General features: G+C 36.3%; 1 protein-coding gene across 3 annotated transcripts in view; it reads left to right on the top strand.

Moving 5' to 3' along the window:
* The window catches only part of INTS9 (integrator complex subunit 9), a 109,137-nt gene that overhangs the window by 20,481 nt on the left and 71,207 nt on the right, over positions 1-17,449 (top strand). For 2 of the 3 annotated variants that reach the window (XM_078445577.2, XM_078445579.2), the window contains exon 2: positions 11,235-11,362. The exons of the other annotated variant lie outside the window; for it this stretch is intronic. In XM_078445577.2, coding sequence (XP_078301703.1) covers positions 11,235-11,362 — 128 coding nt within the window. The remainder of the gene's footprint in view (positions 1-11,234; positions 11,363-17,449) is intronic. 3 annotated transcript variants of the gene reach the window in all.

Raw genomic sequence — 17,449 nt, forward strand, 5'->3', positions numbered from 1 at the left:
CAAAGTTGCTATTATGACTAAGGAACTGAAATTTAAAATGTATTTTAATTAAACTTTAAAGGCTGATACTCGGGGCACATAGGTAGCTCAATCAGTTGAGCTCCGGCTCAGTTGGATGACTTCGGCTCAGGTCATAATATCCCGGTTCGTGGGTTCAATCCCCACATCAGGCTTTGTGCTGACAGCTCAGAGCCTGGAGCCTGCTTCAGATTCTGTGTCTCCCTCTCTCTCTACCCCTCCCCTGCACACACTCTGTCTGTCTGTGTCTCTCTCTCTCTCTCTCAAAAACGAATAAATGTTAAAAAAAAATTTTTAATAAAAGCTGATAATTCAATTATTGAGAAAATTTTAAGTATGTTTGAAAGAACTTGAGTATGTGGATCTACTTTTTCAACTGTAAGTTTTATGAAATCTCAATACATACTAAGTATTTCAGATGAAAATTTATCATCTGAATTGAAATATGCTGCAAGTATAATGTTAACACTAGATTTTGGAGACTTGGTACCGTAAAGTAATGTAAAAATGTCTCATTAATATTTTATATCAATTCTATGTTGAAAATTTAGATATATTGGGTTAAATGAAATATAGTACTAAAATTAATTTCACCTGTTCCTTTTACTTTCTTAATTTACCTACTAGAAAATTAAAAATTATGTATGTAGCATGTATTGTATTTATATTGCATGTACTTCCCAGAAGTTTTTATTGTTTTAGCTCTTACATTTAGTTCTATGATCCATTCCAAGTTTAAAGGCCCCTTTAACCTCAATATTTTATGATTTTTATGGAAGCTAAGAGTCCAATGAACATAAGCAAGGCTGGGAAAAAGAATTAAATTTTTTTTTTAAATCTGTAGATTTTATCATTAGGAAATATATTTTTTAATGTTAAAATGCACTAGGGTACAACTTCTCAGGGATATAGAAATGACAGTGTCAGTAGTCTTAATTAGTAGTCAGTAAGTCAGTAGTCTTAATCCCAAGCTGTCTGCCTTAGAAGTAAGCTAGCAGGGGTTAGTGGTACAACAGGAAAGCAATATTGAGGGAAAAGATGACTAGAACAAATTATAGTCACTTTTGTTTCTAAGATTCTTAAGTTTTTTTCCTATCCATATTAAATATGTTGCTCTTAATATAGTACACTATCATAGGTTTCCTACTAGTTTATTAGTGGAAAGATTTAAGAGAAAGCAGTTAGAACTTGTGCTGGTTTGAGTGCAAATTCAGTCTGTTATTAATTGTGTGATCTTGGGCCTTGACAGTTAAGTTAGTATCAATAACATTTATTCAGTTGTTGGGAAAGGACTAATTAAATACTGGATAGAAAATATTTGTCAGTAATTCTTATTGTTTGTGAAGGTAATTCATACAATGAAGTTTCCAGTTGCTACTCCTTTCTGAGCTGTGGTCTAATTTTATTTTTAGAATTCCTTTTCAAGTGTCAGCATTACTGTGTATTTTTATGAATATGTATATCTTATAAATATAGCCATCATATTAATATAACATTTCTGGTAATTAAATAACGCTCAACATCACTTGAAAAACTTCTTGTAAAATTATAAAGCCTTGCCAAATCTTGTTAGGGAAGTGTTTTACTAAACTTCATAAGACTAGGAAGCATCAAGGAGTTCACTGAAGGTACTAACATAATCTCAAAATTTTAGGCTAAAAATCTGGGAGTTATCTTTATTTCTTTCCTTTCCCCCTGCCCAAGGCCATATCTTGTACCATGAGACTTTTGTCATAAGGAAAACAGCACTACAGATTTTGACAATGGTAGGAAAGGTATAATTAAATAATTCTGATGTCTGCGGAAGTTTCTGGTAACAATACAGAAAAGACACCTTAGCACTTGTTACTAATATTAAATAGTTGTAAATAGTTTGCCTTTTTTAAAAAACCAGATCTCCTTGCTCCCCTTACCCCCTTTTTAAAGACATAGTTATATCTAAGGTTAAAATCACCAACCTTTGCTTTTCCTCCCTTACTACTTTCCTCAAGTTGATGTGCATCATACCTATACATGCCTTTATTAGCTTAGTATATTTAAAGTATGTATTCAATATTATTAGTATTGCCAAATTCTTGAGAGTTACACCAATTTATACTCCATTTTTACTATATTCTCTTCAGTACTTAGCATCATTAGTCCATTTGCTCGTTATCATCTTATTTTGCATTTCCCTGATTCTAGTGATTTTGAGCTTTTTATATCTACATTTATTGCCCACTCTTGTTTCCTCATTTCTATTGGGTTTTTAAATCGTTTTTTGTTGATTTATATGAATTTTTTATACTGAATAGGTTACAAATAAAAGGCACTAGTGAAGTTATTAGCAATAACTTATTAGTTATTAGTTACTAATAACTTTATTAGTGCTTTTTTATTAACACGTATGGGAAATATCCTCTCCCAATCTCTGGCTTGTGTTTTCACTCTGTTACTGGTGTCTTTTGAAGATTTTCATTTTACTTTATTAATTTTTTAATGTCTATTTTTGAGAGAGAAAGAGAGCAAGCGAGAGCGGGGGAGGGGCAGAGAGCAATGGAAACAGAATCTGAAGCAGGCTCCAGGCTCTGGGCTGTCAGCACAGATTCTGATGCAGGACTCAAACTCACAGACCACGAGATCATGACCTGAGCCAAAGTTGGACACTTAACCTTCTGAGCCACCCAGGCGCCCTGAAGATTTCATTTTAAAGTACTGTAGTCAGGTTTCTTAATCTTTGTCTTATTTGTACTTTTTTGTCTCTAAAGAAAGTCTCCACTACCCTAGGGTAGTAAAGAACTTACCCTCTTTTTATTTTTCACTGAAAGTTTTAAATTTTTTGCCTTTGTACCTTAAGTATTTAAGTCCTCTGGAATTGATTTTTGTGTATGGTATGAAGTAAATTTTTTCAGATGGGTTGCAAACTTCCCCAGCATTATATATTAGAAATGCCACATTTATCATATGGCAAGCCCCTGGATATGTGTGTCTGTTTGCTGGACTGTTTATTTCTATTTCATTTGTCCATTAACTATCACAGTTCAACATCCTACTGTTAATTACATTATAGTTAAGTTGTAATATCAGAAAATTTAAGTCTTCACTAATCATTGGTCTTTAGTTTTTTCCTAGGTAATCTTAGCCCTTGACTCTTTGATATGATTCTTAAACTCTATAAAAAAGAAGATTAGTGAGAATTGCTATTTTTGCAGAAGTTTATTTTCCTTTCCAATTAATATTATCTCTGACAAGAGTTTTATAAAATTTTTTGTTAAAGATTTTACACTTTTTTACTTTTATGGTGCATTTAAATTTTTGCCATATAAATGGTATTCTAATTTTTAACTCTTATTACTTTTTACTAATTGTTTATTGCTGGCATGTAATAGCTTAATTAAGGGGCGCCTGGGTGGCTCAGTTGGTTGGGCGTCTGACATCAGCTCAGGTCATGATCTCATGGTTTGTGAATTCGAGCCCCAAGTTGGGCTCTGTGCTGACAGCTCAGAGCCTGGAGCCTGCTTCAGATTCTGTGTGTCTCTCTGTCTGCCTCTGCCCTGCTCCACACTCTGTCTCTCTCAAAAATAAATAAACATTAAAAAAAATTTTTTAAATAAAAAATAAATAAAATAACTCAATTAATTTTGGTACTTTGATTTTTGTATCCAGCAACCTTGATGAACTCTCTTATTAGCTGTAATAGTTTGTTTTCAGAGTGTCTTTTAATCATATCAACTGGGAACAGTGACTTTTTGTTTCTCTATTTCTAATCATCTTTTTTAGTTTTCTTGTCTTATTGCATTATATAACATTTCCAGGTATAGTGTTGAATTTAAGCAGTCATAGTGAGTATCCTTGTTTTGTTTTGTTTTTTTTAATTTTTTTTTAACGTTTATTTATTTTTGAGACAGAGAGAGACAGAGCATGAACAGGGGAGGGGCAGAGAGAGAGGGAGACACAGAATCTGAAACAGGCTCCAGGCTCTGAGCTGTCAGCACAGAGCCCGACGCGGGGCTCGAACTCACGGACCGTGAGATCATGACTTGAGCCGAAGTCAGACACTTAACCGACCAAGCCACCCAGGCCCCCCTCCTTGTTTTGTTCTTGACTATAAGTTTTGTGTACTTCATCATTAACTATGATAAAGGATTTGGTTATGAACCTTTTATCAAATTAAAGAAATACCCTTCCATTTATAGTTTGCTAGGAGTTTCTGCCTAGAATCAATGTTGTGGTTTTCAAATATATTTTCTGAATCTATTGAGATTTGTTTTTTCCTATACTCGTTTATGTCTGAATTATATTAATAGGTTTTCTAATGTTGTACCAGGAAGCAAAACTATTACACAAAAATCAATTGGCTAAAAGTATTTTTTTTAATATTGTATTTGAATGAGAAGCAACCAAAGTCACTTCTTTATTTCACTGCCAGGGAGAAAAGCAAACTAAACCTGTTTTCTCTTTGCTCATAGATATACATAGTGAATATATGACTTAGTTAAATAGACAAAGGAGAAAAAGGAAATAAATGGTGATATCATTTATAACTTATTTCATTAACACAATTGCCTATAAAAAGCAGTTCATTTATAGTGCTGTGCAATTGTTCCAAACAATATTAAAGAGCTTTTGGCATTAACTCAACCTAAAGTTATAGTTTACATTAAAGATAATGAAAAGTAATTTCAGAGCAAAACTACTTTACAGTGAGAGAATCCTAATACTTTTTTTTTTTTAACGGAAGAGAACACCCAACAAAAGAAAATTTCTGTTATGATGGATTATAGACTAATTTAATATTGTGATTTAGTTGGGATCTTTGCTTTATCTTACATTAGCCAGCTAACTAATTTTCTTTGTTCTCAACTAGATTATAAATTCAGTCTATGTTCTTATCAATTCACATTGTGGCCTTTTAGAGCACATTATCTCTGCAAAAAAAAAAAAAAAAAAAAAAAAACCAAAAACTTGTTTTTTTAAATCTCTGATGATTCTTTTTTCTCTGTGTTACATGAAATGCCATGGTGGTTAAGCGTACTCTTTCTGGATCTCACTGTCCTGCATTCTAGTCCTGATACAGCTCTTACAACTTTGGGAACATGTGCAAATTTCATAATCTCTGTGTCTCATTTTCTTCATTTGTAAGATAGGAATACACTTCCTACCTCATAACTTTCTTGAGAGGATTAAAGAAGTTAAATATAAAGTTTTTACAGAGTGCCTTACACTGCAAAAAACACCATATCAAAATAACTGTGTATATTGTTATTTTAAACAACACTAGGAAGTAGAAGAACATACATGATATTTTGGTCCATGATTCTTTCTGCAGAAGACAGCCAATTCTCTAAAATTCAGTTTGCTATGACCAAATTGCCAAGTGTACCAAATGTACTAATTTGTTAAATTTTCTGGTTTTGTTTTATGAAGTTTACAGTAATTCGTACTGCTTTTGAAGATTTCTGTGAGGTTAATTTGGCCAGTTGTCATTTTGTCTTCATAGCAGCTTTTGAAAGTATTAGAACTGCTGAAACCTGAGGTTGTGATGTGAGTCTTGTTAGTAATAGATGTAATATTCAGAAACACATATTTCACGGTCAGTAATCTGAAACCTCCAAAGGGTATGTGCCTAAGTGAAAGGAGAACTAGAAAAGTATCATTCACTTGCTCAAGAAGTCAATAAGGAAGATGGTCTCTGCAAGGAGCTTGAGCCAATTGCTTTGAGAGTGTTGAAAGTCTGATTTATATAATGTTAACCACTTAATGGACTGAGCCACATAGGCGCCCTCGCCTGAGTGCATATTGTAATCAGCTGTACATTTAACAGCAGAAATTTCTAAAATGTAACAGAACAATAAAACTGAGAACATAAGTTAAATACAAATTGAAAGGCAGGGGAGCCTGGGTGGCTCAGTCAATTGATCATCCGACTTTGGCTCAAGTCATGATCTCTTGGTTTCGTAGGTTTGAGCCCTGTGTCAGGCTCTGTGCTAACAGCTTGGAGCCTGGAGCCTGCTTCAGATTCTGTGTTTCTGTGTTTCCCTCTCTCTCTGTCCCTCCCCCGCTCATGCTCTCTCTCTGTCTCTCAAAAATAAATAATTTTTTAAAAAGTTAAAAAAAAAATTGAAAAGCAAAATATACTTAACATTATTGATAATTGAATAGTTGCTTATGTACTAAAGAAAAATATTAAAAAAAAATTTTTTTACATTTATTTATTTTTGAGAGACAGAGAGCACAAGTGGGGGAGGGACAGAGAGAGAATGAAACATAGAATCCGAAGCAGGCTCCAGGTTCTGAGCTGTCAGCACAGAGCCCAACGCAGGGCTCAAACTCAAAAACCATGAGATCATGACCTGAGCCGAAGTCGAAGGCCTAACCAACTGAGCCACCCAGGCGCCCCTAAGGGAAAATATTTTAAATTGTAAAGGAAGAAAAAATAAAATTAATAGAAGAAAAAAACACTGCATTGCTCCTGGCTTGAGAAATGTTATTGTATAATAAAAATGGCAGCATTCTGTAAATTCACATATAGATTGAATGAAGTAGCCTCCATTGACATCTTTGGGGAACATGAGTGTTTAAAAGTCTAGTCATTCTAATTTACTTGAAAATATTACAAAATATAAATGTTACAGCATTGGTATTAAAAATGAAAAACAAGGGGCGCCTGGGTGGCGCAGTCGGTTAAGCGTCCGACTTCAGCCAGGTCACGATCTCACGGTCCGTGAGTTCGAGCCCCGCGTCAGGCTCTGGGCTGATGGCTCAGAGCCTGGAGCCTGTTTCTGATTCTGTGTCTCCCTCTCTCTCTGTCCCTCCCCCGTTCATGCTCTGTCTCTCTCTGTCCCAAAAATAAATAAACGTTGGAAAAAAAAAAAAAAATGAAAAACAAGACCAGGGAATAAAACAGAGGCTTCAAAAATATAAAATATTACAGAACTTGGAGGTGTAACTTACAAACCAAGAATAACTTAAAGGTGAAAGGAATCACCTTTAATGAATTTTGCTAGGACCCTGAGGAAAATGGACTTAGGTTTTTGTCCCTGTTGTGGATAAGAGATCAATTTAGGACTATTTACAAAAATCTATTTTCAGAGATCAGTTAGGTTTGTCACCATAATAGCTATTCTTCTGAAATGTGTCAATATCAGAAGGAAAGCAGCAAAGGCAGAATAAGGATAGTTGTTAAACCTATCCAAGTTGAGTAATAGGAGTTTATTATACTAGTTTTGCTTACTTGTATATTTGGGATTTTCCATAATAATTTTTTCAATGAAAGTAAAAAAAAATGGGAAAGATATATAGTGTGTATAACTGATAAAATTTTTATCCAAAAATATGAACAATGTTTATATATGTTAAACATATATGTTCTATAACCACATTCTATTTATTCAGTGGAAAAAAGGGATCAACAGGCAGACAATGAAGTATTGATAATAAATCATTACACAGAAAAACCTGCAGCTTTGGTATTAGTTAGAAATAAAATTAACATGAAAGCATTGGTGTGTGTTTATTAAGCTAGAAAAAAAAGTGTGAAACCTTATGTTGGCTAGAATATTCACTTATGTACTTGGTAGTGACTGTATCTAACTAGAGGGAAAACTAGCAATAGACGGTATTTATAAAATTGTTCACTCACTGTCCCTACTCTTCTGGGATAACAAGTATCTAAGACATTAGTGAATGCTACTATAGAATAGAATTTCTTCTCTAAAACGCTGTCGATTTAGGTGGCCTTTTCAGTCCCTTAACGGTTCTATAACTAGCAGTAAACACACTCTGTGGGTCAGGCACTGTTTCCATTCATTTAGACCTCACAACTTAAGGAGGGTAGTGTCTGTCTGCATCTTACAGATAGGAGGATTCAGTCTTTGCAAAATGAAGTGATTTTCCCCAAATCACATGTTAATAATGAGCTCAACCAGGATCTGAGCCCAGGCAGTCTTATTTCAGACCCCCTGCTTTAAATCATTTCTCCAAACTCCCTCTCAGAATTAAAACCTTGTATCAAGTAGTTGACTTTCCTTTTGAGGGCCATATAATTGCTTTAAGATGGCTACTATTAACATTCAGCTTCATTTTAGTATAGCTTCTAGATGGTTTTGACCATAATGCTGATGGGAATAAGCAGTGAAACAGATCTTCTGATATATAACTGATGTCATTGTAAATAGGTACAGCCTTTTTTGGAAAGCATTTTGGCAGCATATTTCAAGAGCCATAAAATGCTTACATTTTTTGACCTAGTTAATGCCATTTCTGGGAATCCTCTAAAGAAATAGTCTAATATGGAAAAAGCCATAAGCACTACAGTGATCACCACAGCCATGTTTGTAATAGAGCAACTGGAAGCAACCCTGAATGTTCATCAGTAGAGGAATGATTAAACACACCATGGTATATTTACTTAGGCAGCCAATAAAAATGAAGTGTGATGCAGCACAAAGAAAACAGGCATCTTGAGTTTTCAAAGTAGCACACAGCAGTATGTTTACAAAAATTACATTCTTTACAAATATGAAAAAAAAATGGAATAGAAAACTGTGTGTAATATTTTTTCTTTCTGCTGTTTTTCAAGCTTTTTGTAATATAAATTTATTCCTAACCTTAAGATTTAAATCACATGATTACCTAGTGTTTTTGTGTATTCGTCTCCTAACCCTCACTAGATTATAACAACTGCTTGATTATAAGCTGTGTGGTTGCAGGCTGCATGTTAAAAAACATGCAGAGAGCATCACTGGACACAGGCAGACTTCAAGAACCTTGCAGGTGCTTCATTTACTGGTTGCATGAACCTCGGCCAGTCACTCTGTCTCACCTGACTCATTTGACCCATGAAGTGAGCAGTGCAGTTTGCAAAGCATGACTAGAATCTTTGGAGTCAGGGGACCTTACTGTGTGTGTCTTTGGCTCTTAGACAAGTAGCTCAAACTTTGTAAAGCTCAATTTCCTCATCCATAAAAATGGAGCTAGTGAGATCAAGGTCTGGCACTCCTTTAGTAGATGCTCTGAAAATGTTCCTTCCATTCAGTTATGGCCCTTATAAAGTGTTCCTCACCTTTCTCTTTGCATGACAAGAGCAAATATAAAGTCTTTCAGCTAACTTCTTTTGTCTGAAATCTTTTGAGCAGCAGCTTTTACACGTCTGTCTTCTAGAGTAACTTGTTACCTGTAATTTAGAGTTAAGGATGAAGGAAGAAAAGATTTTGTCATTCAGTATGGCCAGCAAACTTTTCAGTTTTGTTGTAATCCTTTTCTTATCTGATTATAAAAAAAAGTAAGTGGCCATTGTTGAACATGTGAAAAATGTGGAAACCTGGAAGAAGAAAGCTATGCGATAATCTTCCCACCAAGAAATAACCATTATACGTTTCATTTTATTTCTTCTTAATTTTTTCTAAATATGACTTTTTTTTTTTTTTTTTTTTTAAGTAGAACTATAGGAAAGCTCTCATTAGATCGTTTGTATGTTTGGGGCAAGTTTATTATGACGTTTTCTGTTTGCTTTGAGGTAGTGTACCTTTTTGTATTTTAATATTCATTTTTGAGAGGGAGACAGCACAAGTAGGGGAGGGGCAGAGAGAGAAGGAGACACAGAATCTGAAGCAGGCTCCATGGTCTGAGCTGTCAGCACAGAGCCCAATGCAGGGCGCGAACCCACAAACAACAAGATCGTGACCTGAGCCGAAGTCATACACTTAACTGACTGAGCCACCCAAGCGTCCCAAGGTAGTTTACCTTTAACAAGTAATTCTTATACAGAGATAAAGACCAAACTAGCAATAGGGAACCAGATGGAGGATGGGGTAAGGATAGCTCTGTCTTAATTAGTAGGACAATTTTTTCTGTAATTCTGATACCTGTCAAAGAATGTACTTATGTAAAGTATAATTACCCGAATCATACTTCCTGGACTTTTTTAGGACAATTACAATTTTAAATAACTTGTGATATTTTCATTGCAGGTTATCTTGTACCATTTCAGACCATGAGTTGTGAAGTTTGGTCTGGAAAATATAATCACCAGACATAAACTTGGAATAAAAAAAAAAAAAAGCTTGCAGAATAACCACAATTTCTTGGCTCTTGTCCTTATCATTTTTAGAACATGCAGTTTTAAAAAATCGTCAGTCCCTGTAACATCCTCTGGAGAAAAGGGGGAAATTTATCCAGTGACAGAACCAACAGAGCAGCAAATACCTAGAAAGGCAGCCTGACCTACTGTGTCTGTGCAGGGCCAGGCATTGATGCCACATTACCCTGACTTGTGTTGAGCTTGTACTGAAATCAGAAAGAGAGAATGTTACTTGTTGAGGGATTAAGAACGTCGATCCTTCCGTTTCTGGGCTTTGCTGTTCAAGGCAGGCTTCTCCGGAATGACTTTAAAGGTGGGGGGAAAGGTGTTTTCCTTCTTCCATTTCTTTTCTTCACAGCAGTAGTAGAATTATGAAAGGTGACAGGGTACACCCTATATAAATAATTTTCATTGTGGCATATCTGTCATCCCCACTACATCGAGGAAGACATGAGAAATGTTTGAGGTCAGTGTATTGTCTTGCCTCATCACTCTCCTTGGAATATGCCACTGTGGCTTGTGCCCTTTTCACTTTTGAGGTCTGCTTCCACAGGCAAGAGACTGTTGATTGGTTGGGAGTAGGTGCCCCTCACTCCTGCTTTAGAATCTGCACATCAGGACAGTCACTTGTCCTTTTGAGTCTTGTCTTCTGACAAGGAAGGGCCATAACTCCTTACTGATACTTGCTTGTTAACCCTTCCCAATCATTTCCTCTTTGAGGAAAATCACTTATTTACGGGAGAAAACCTAACCTATAGTACAGTTTGAGAATCCAGATTAGAATTTAATGGACCTCCACAGCGTTAGGCAGTACTTAGGTGCAGTGGGATAGTAGAGATTTGGAAGTGTCGTGTGGGAGTGGGACAGATAACTATAGCCTGTAAACCTTCTACTTGGAATAACTTTGGTCTCTTCAAAACTGTGTTTGCCTGAGATGGAACTTGGTACTCTGTGAAAAATGATGACCTGAGATTTTTGAGCTGCTGAGGGAAGTGGTACCCAGAGCTGTAAAAGGGAGGAAGCTGCATAGAAAGTTAGCTGAATCTACATGCTATTCTTATGAGAGAAAATGATCAGTTCTACTTAATTCACTATATCACTTCTTAGATTTTTCTCTGTAACTGATTATTGATAAAAGTGATTTTATTTCTTTCAGTATTGCCTGTCAGGGCACCCAACCTTACCATGCAATGTGCTCAAATTCAAATCAACTACTATTATGTTGGACTGTGGACTGGACATGACTTCCACTCTCAATTTCCTTCCTTTGCCACTTGTTCAAAGGTATGTGCTGCTGCATCTGAGACAAAATGAGATTTCGTTTTTTGAAAAATGGTACCGATTAGCATAGAGATTACTAGTACCTTGTGTGTTGTCCTTAGTTTACTTTGTTCCCTAAAAATGTTCTTTATCAGAATCATTTCCTTTGGCTGGGTTGATGGAAAGTGTTGTATTGATTTATTGATTGACTTCTTTATTATAACTTCTGAGCTTCTGTAAAATGTTCCTGCAACTGCTCTATGCAAGTGAGGTCATGTATATTTCATCTTTCTTGCTAATTCATATAAGAGCTGATAAATAGTCAGCTGATGAGCCCAAAAATTGAATTTTAGAACCATTTAACTGCCTTTGCAGCGACTTGACATCATAGAGCCTGACATTTCTTTTTGATAGGTATCTATGGATTATATTCATAATTGTCAGCTGTAGATATCATAGAATCATATATGAAGCCAAAGTCCTTGTCTTAAAGCAGATATCTCAAGACTATAGTCACCACTGTTTACTCTTACAAATACTTTGTCATGGAAATCGGCTTCCCAGTTTGCTGTTATTTGGAAGCAGCAATTTATAAGAGAAGTGGGTAACTTATATAAGCAAATATGCTCCCAGTAACAAAAAGTGGTATCACATAGGAGAGACAGAAAAGCTATCTAAAACAGATTTTTTTTTTTTTTTTTTTTAATTTATTTTTGGGACAGAGAGAGACAGAGCATGAATGGGGGAGGGGCAGAGAGAGAGGGAGACACAGAATCGGAAACAGGCTCCAGGCTCCGAGCCATCGGCCCAGAGCCCGACGCGGGGCTCGAACTCACGGACTGCGAGATCGTGACCTGGCTGAAGTCGGACGCTTAACCGACTGCGCCACCCAGGCGCCCCTCTAAAACAGATTTAAGAGCTTAAAAGCATAGCAGCCTAGGTAAACCATCTAATATACCTCATTCCTGAAGATATCACCGTATGCAATGATTATTCATAATGATAATCTCCTGAACCATCTAGAAAAAGTATAATTAAAAATCCGTCTTTGGGTTTTGTTTTTGTTTTTTTGTTTTTTTGAGACAAGGAATACCAATAAGGTAAAGGGGACAGAGATAATTCCAGATTACGTTTTGTGTAAAGCTGATAAAATTCAGTTATAATCACACCTAAAACTTAGAAATACATTTATTATCCACAGATACTATCTATCTCTATATATATTTACAACTGTTTCAGAAATTGTAGGTATCACGTATATTTCTGTACAAAAGTGACTGACAAGTTATTTCATACTAAAATAGCCTGATATTATTGTCTGTTTATCCCCCAAACATTACAGTGTCCATTTGTTTGTTGTTTATTAAGAATCTGCACTGGACTGGAGCAGGGGATACAGATCTAAACAAGACCACTTTCTTTTTCTCGTGGAGCTTACATTGTGTTGGAGAGAAAGTATTCCACAGTTGAAAATTTCATTATACTTGTGTTAAGAGAACAACTATACACTTGTGATAATTACTAAAAAAAACAAAATATAAGTACTATGAGAGTTTCCAAGAGGCGGCCTCTATGCACTGCGAGGTCATGAATTACCTAGGTGCTCCAGTCCTGAATTGGGCAATTTTAGCTACATATTTTCCCTTTCCTGTTCACTTTTGTCTTTACCTAATTCTGTGTTCTCACAGCCCTGGCTCAGCATTGGAATCCACTTCTACTCTCTCTTCCCCTTTGTCATTGTTCTTCTCTCAGAGGGAAGTTATACTAGAGGGATGATTGGCAACCCATATGTAGTTCCTTAAAAAAAAAAAGTGTTTTCTGTTGCTCAGGCCAGAAACCTTAGAGATACAGTTGGCCAAAATAGTATCCCCAGTCCCTCCCTAGCCCTTCATCCTGCTTTATTTTTCTTCATAGCACTTGTCCTTACATTATATATACATATTTAGTTTATATGTTGTCTGTCTTCTCCACTAAAAGTTTTATAAGGGCTGGGATCTTTTTGTTCACCACTGAATCCCCCTTGCCTAAAATACTTCTTGGCACGTAGTAGCTACTCAGTACAAGATTTGTCCTATGAGTGAATCTTCTCTGGATTCCTGCCCTCTTGAAGTGTGATTTCATTATTCATTATAATCTTTTCTTTATCTTGAACCTTCCCATCTTGATTCAGTTCTTCCCATTTAATTATGCTCAATTACTTCTAACTTAATATTTAAAAAAACCTTTTTTAACCTTCTCTCGACTCCACTTTCCGTTTCAGCATTACTTAACTCTTCTCCAGTCTATGTGCCCACACCACCTACCAGAACACCTCTCACTAGAATCACAAATGACTTCGTGTCATTAGATGCACGTTTGTCAGTTCTCATCCCCACTTGGCCATTCAGCATTGTTCTCCTCCATCATAATGCATTCCTGGTTCTCCTCTTCTCTAACTCTTCCTCTTCTATCTACCTTGGAGATTCATCTTTTTTTGACTGACAATCATATATCAGAATTCTTTGATATCCAGTACTTGGCCATCAGAGTATCCACCAAGGAAATTTCCTAAATGCTCAGGGCTTTGATTACCATCTAAACAATAACCTACAAATGTGTATCTTTAGTTAGTAATCCTCTTCTGAGTTCCAGATTCATAAACCCAAAATGCCTACTGAGTTTCTCTCCTTGGATGTGGCTTTGGAGGTACTTCAAAACTCAGCATGCCCCAAGCTCAGCTCATGAATTGATGGTTCAGAAGAGAAGACCCTCCCAGACCTGGTTATCCCCCACAGTACCCTATCTTAATGACTGGCATGCTGTTCTGAAAGCCAGAAAACTGGGAGTTAACTTAGATATGCCACTATTTCTCATTCCCCGTATCCAGTCTTTCATGAAGCCTTGTTAGTTTTACCTTCTCAAACAGTTTCGAATCCAGTAACTTCTCTTTAAGTTCTGCTGCAGGTGTTATCGTATTTTACAGGCATTACTGCCAAGGCCTCCTCATCAGTGTCTTCAGTTCTGATCTTGCCCTTTTCTGAATCCAGAGCCATTTTTGTGTAACTTTTTCATTTTGAAATCACTTCAGATTTACAGAAAAGTTGCAAGAATAGTACAAACATCTCCCAGTTACTCTTGTTAACATTTTATCATATGTACTTTTATAATTTTCTGTTTATACATATGCATACAACTTTTTCTGACCCAGTTGAAAGATACAGACAGGATGCTCCTTTACCACCTAAATACTTGAGGCCTATTTTCTAGGAAAAAGGAAATTATTTTACATAACCACAATACAATAATCAAAATCAGGAAACTCACACTGGCACTATGCTAGTATCTAAGCTGTCTACCTTCTTCGTATTTCCCGAGTTACACCAATTCATATTTCAGTATAATGCCTTTTATAGCAAAAAAGAAGAATAACAGTAGTGTTCCAGGATCCAGTGCAGATCACACATTTCATTTAGTTGTTTTGTCTTCAGTCTCCATTAATCTGGAAGAGTTTTGCAGTCTATCTTTATGACCTTGCCATTTTTAGGAGTACGGGCTAATTATTTTATGTAATGTCTTTCAGTTTGGAATTGTCTGATACCTCTGCATGATTAGGTTAGGATTATTTTGATAGAAATACCACACAAATAAATGGTGGTATATGTTATCAGAATGCACATGATATCAATTTTCTTCAACATTGTCTTGTAGAAATATACATCTAGTCTTGTCTCTCACCTGTTTAAAATGTTTCACTGGTTTTCATCGCTCTTAGGATAAATACCAAGTTCATCTTGGTATATTACGGTTTATGCCTACCCCTCTAGTATCTTACTTTTTATTTCCTTTTAGTTTCAAAGAAATCCTACTTCTTGCCTGGGAGCAGTCACACTCATTTTTTCCGTCAGTCGTAAAGGCTCTTCTCCCCCAGCCCCATCCTGCTTTCCCTGAGCCTACTTCACAGGAGCTCGTGTTTCAGGTCATTTATGACTTCAGTTTCTATATAAGAAGGACATAAAGATGGTATTCTGGTCGGGTGAGGGGGACAGAGTGTGTGGGCCTCTTCTTGAATTTTCATTTGAATAACCTTCTATGTAAGATGTCCATGCCAAAGGCTGGTGAGAATTACTGGAGGAAAATATGGGTCTTGTCTTTCTCTGTTCCCTCCAACCCTGTCCTTTGGCCCAGTTTCCCCTTGAATCTAGGACTGTCCAGATCTCAGCTCAGTCATCAGACCCAGAGAAGTCTTTTGATGCTGCCTAGACCAGTCCCTCTTTTTTTTTTTTTTTTTTTTAATTTTTTTTTTTTTAATTTTTTTTTTTAATGTTTATTTATTTTTGATACAGAGAGAGACAGAGCATGAATGGGGGAGGGTCAGAGAGAGGGAGACACAGAATTTGAAACAGGCTCCAGGCTCTGAGCTGTCAGCACAGAGCCCGACGCAGGACTCGAACTCACGGACCGCGAGATCATGACCCGAGCTGAAGTCGGCCACTTAACCAACTGAGCCACCCAGGCGCCCCTAGACCAGTCCCTCTTTAGGGAATTTTGTACCATCCTGCATCATCATTTTTAGTATCTTTTTCTCTATTTGTGTGATTACTTGTAATGTCTGTCTTCCCTGCTAACTTGGGGACAGGTATGTTTTGTTCACCGTCATATCACCAGCATGCCTGACACATAAATATTCATTAATGAATGAGTGAAGATGAACAATACTCCTACAGTACTACACCAAATGTTGAAGTTCTTCCCTCCATGTTCCCTTTTTATGGAAACACTTCCTCCACCCTCACCTCCTAACTCCTATTCCCAGCTCTCCCACAACACCACACGCTGTCAAAGGTGCCCTTCCTATGTGAAGCTGTAACACTTCTGCTTACCCCATCATGCTTTTATTTTATTCTGTTTAATTGCTGTTTACCATCTCGCTTTACTAAAGTGCAAACTCCTAAAACTCAAGGTTTATTTTGAACTGTCATTACATTACAGTACATTGTTACGTGCACTTTGTATACTTGGCTCAGAGTAAGCTTTTATTAAATATTATTTGAATGAATGAATGTAGTCATGCCTCTTAGATTATTTTCTGATTATAAAAGTAATACATTTCAAAATAGGCATTTGGAAAAATGAAAGGTATAAGGGGAAAATGAATTGCATACCGTGTTCATTCTAACTTTTGCTATTTTGTTAGGTAACAGATTACTTTTAAATGCCTTGGGTTATTTATTTACTTATGGGAATATTTTACCTAATTTTTATACTTAAAAAAATATTTATTTATTTTGAGAGAGAGAATGAGCGGGGGAGGGTAGAGAGAAAAGGAGAATCCCAAGCAGGCTCTGTGCTGCCAGCACAGGGCCCAACATGAGACCCAATCCCACAATCATGACATGAGCCAAAATCAAGAGTCAGATGCTTAACCGACTGAGCCACCCAGACACCCCGATAATATTTTACTTATTTAAAAAAAAAAATAAACAGGGGAAGGGGATTAAGAGGCACAGACTTCCAGTTATTAAGTAAATAAGTCACAGAGATGAAAAGGACAGTCATTAATATTGTAATGTATGGTAATCTGGTGACTGCAGTTCTCATGGTGAGCATTTAGTAATATGTAGAATTGTCAGATCAATATATTGTACACCTAAATCTAATTTAATGCTGTCAGTCAACTATACTTCAATAATATAAAATACTGAAAAAGATCTTGTATACATGTTTTTTCTCGACTATATTTTTAATGGCATTCTTTTCTAAGAAATTATTAAATAGGGGATGCAAAGATGTGTTAATCTATAATCATAATTTATCTAATATCTTCACCTCTCATATTTTAATAAGGTATATTTCTATGGAGACACTTCTTCTTCCTTGCTTTAAAAAACTTATGGGGTGCCTGGGTGGCTCAGTCGGTTGAGCATCGACTTCAGCTCAGGTCATGATCTCACAGTTTGTGGGTTCGAGCCCCACATCAGGCTCTGTGCTGACCGCTTGCTTAGAGCCTGGAGCCTGCTTCAGTTTCTGTGTCTCCTTCTCTCTCTGCCCCTCCCCCGCTCACGCTTTGTCTCACTGTTTCTCAAAAATAAATAAATGTAAAAAAAAAATTTTTTTTAAAAACTTAGGGGCCCC

The sequence above is a fragment of the Panthera onca genome, chromosome B1 (assembly GCF_046562875.1).
Source record: "Panthera onca isolate mPanOnc1 chromosome B1, mPanOnc1 haplotype 2, whole genome shotgun sequence".
In the NCBI taxonomy this organism is placed as follows: domain Eukaryota; kingdom Metazoa; phylum Chordata; class Mammalia; order Carnivora; family Felidae; genus Panthera; species Panthera onca.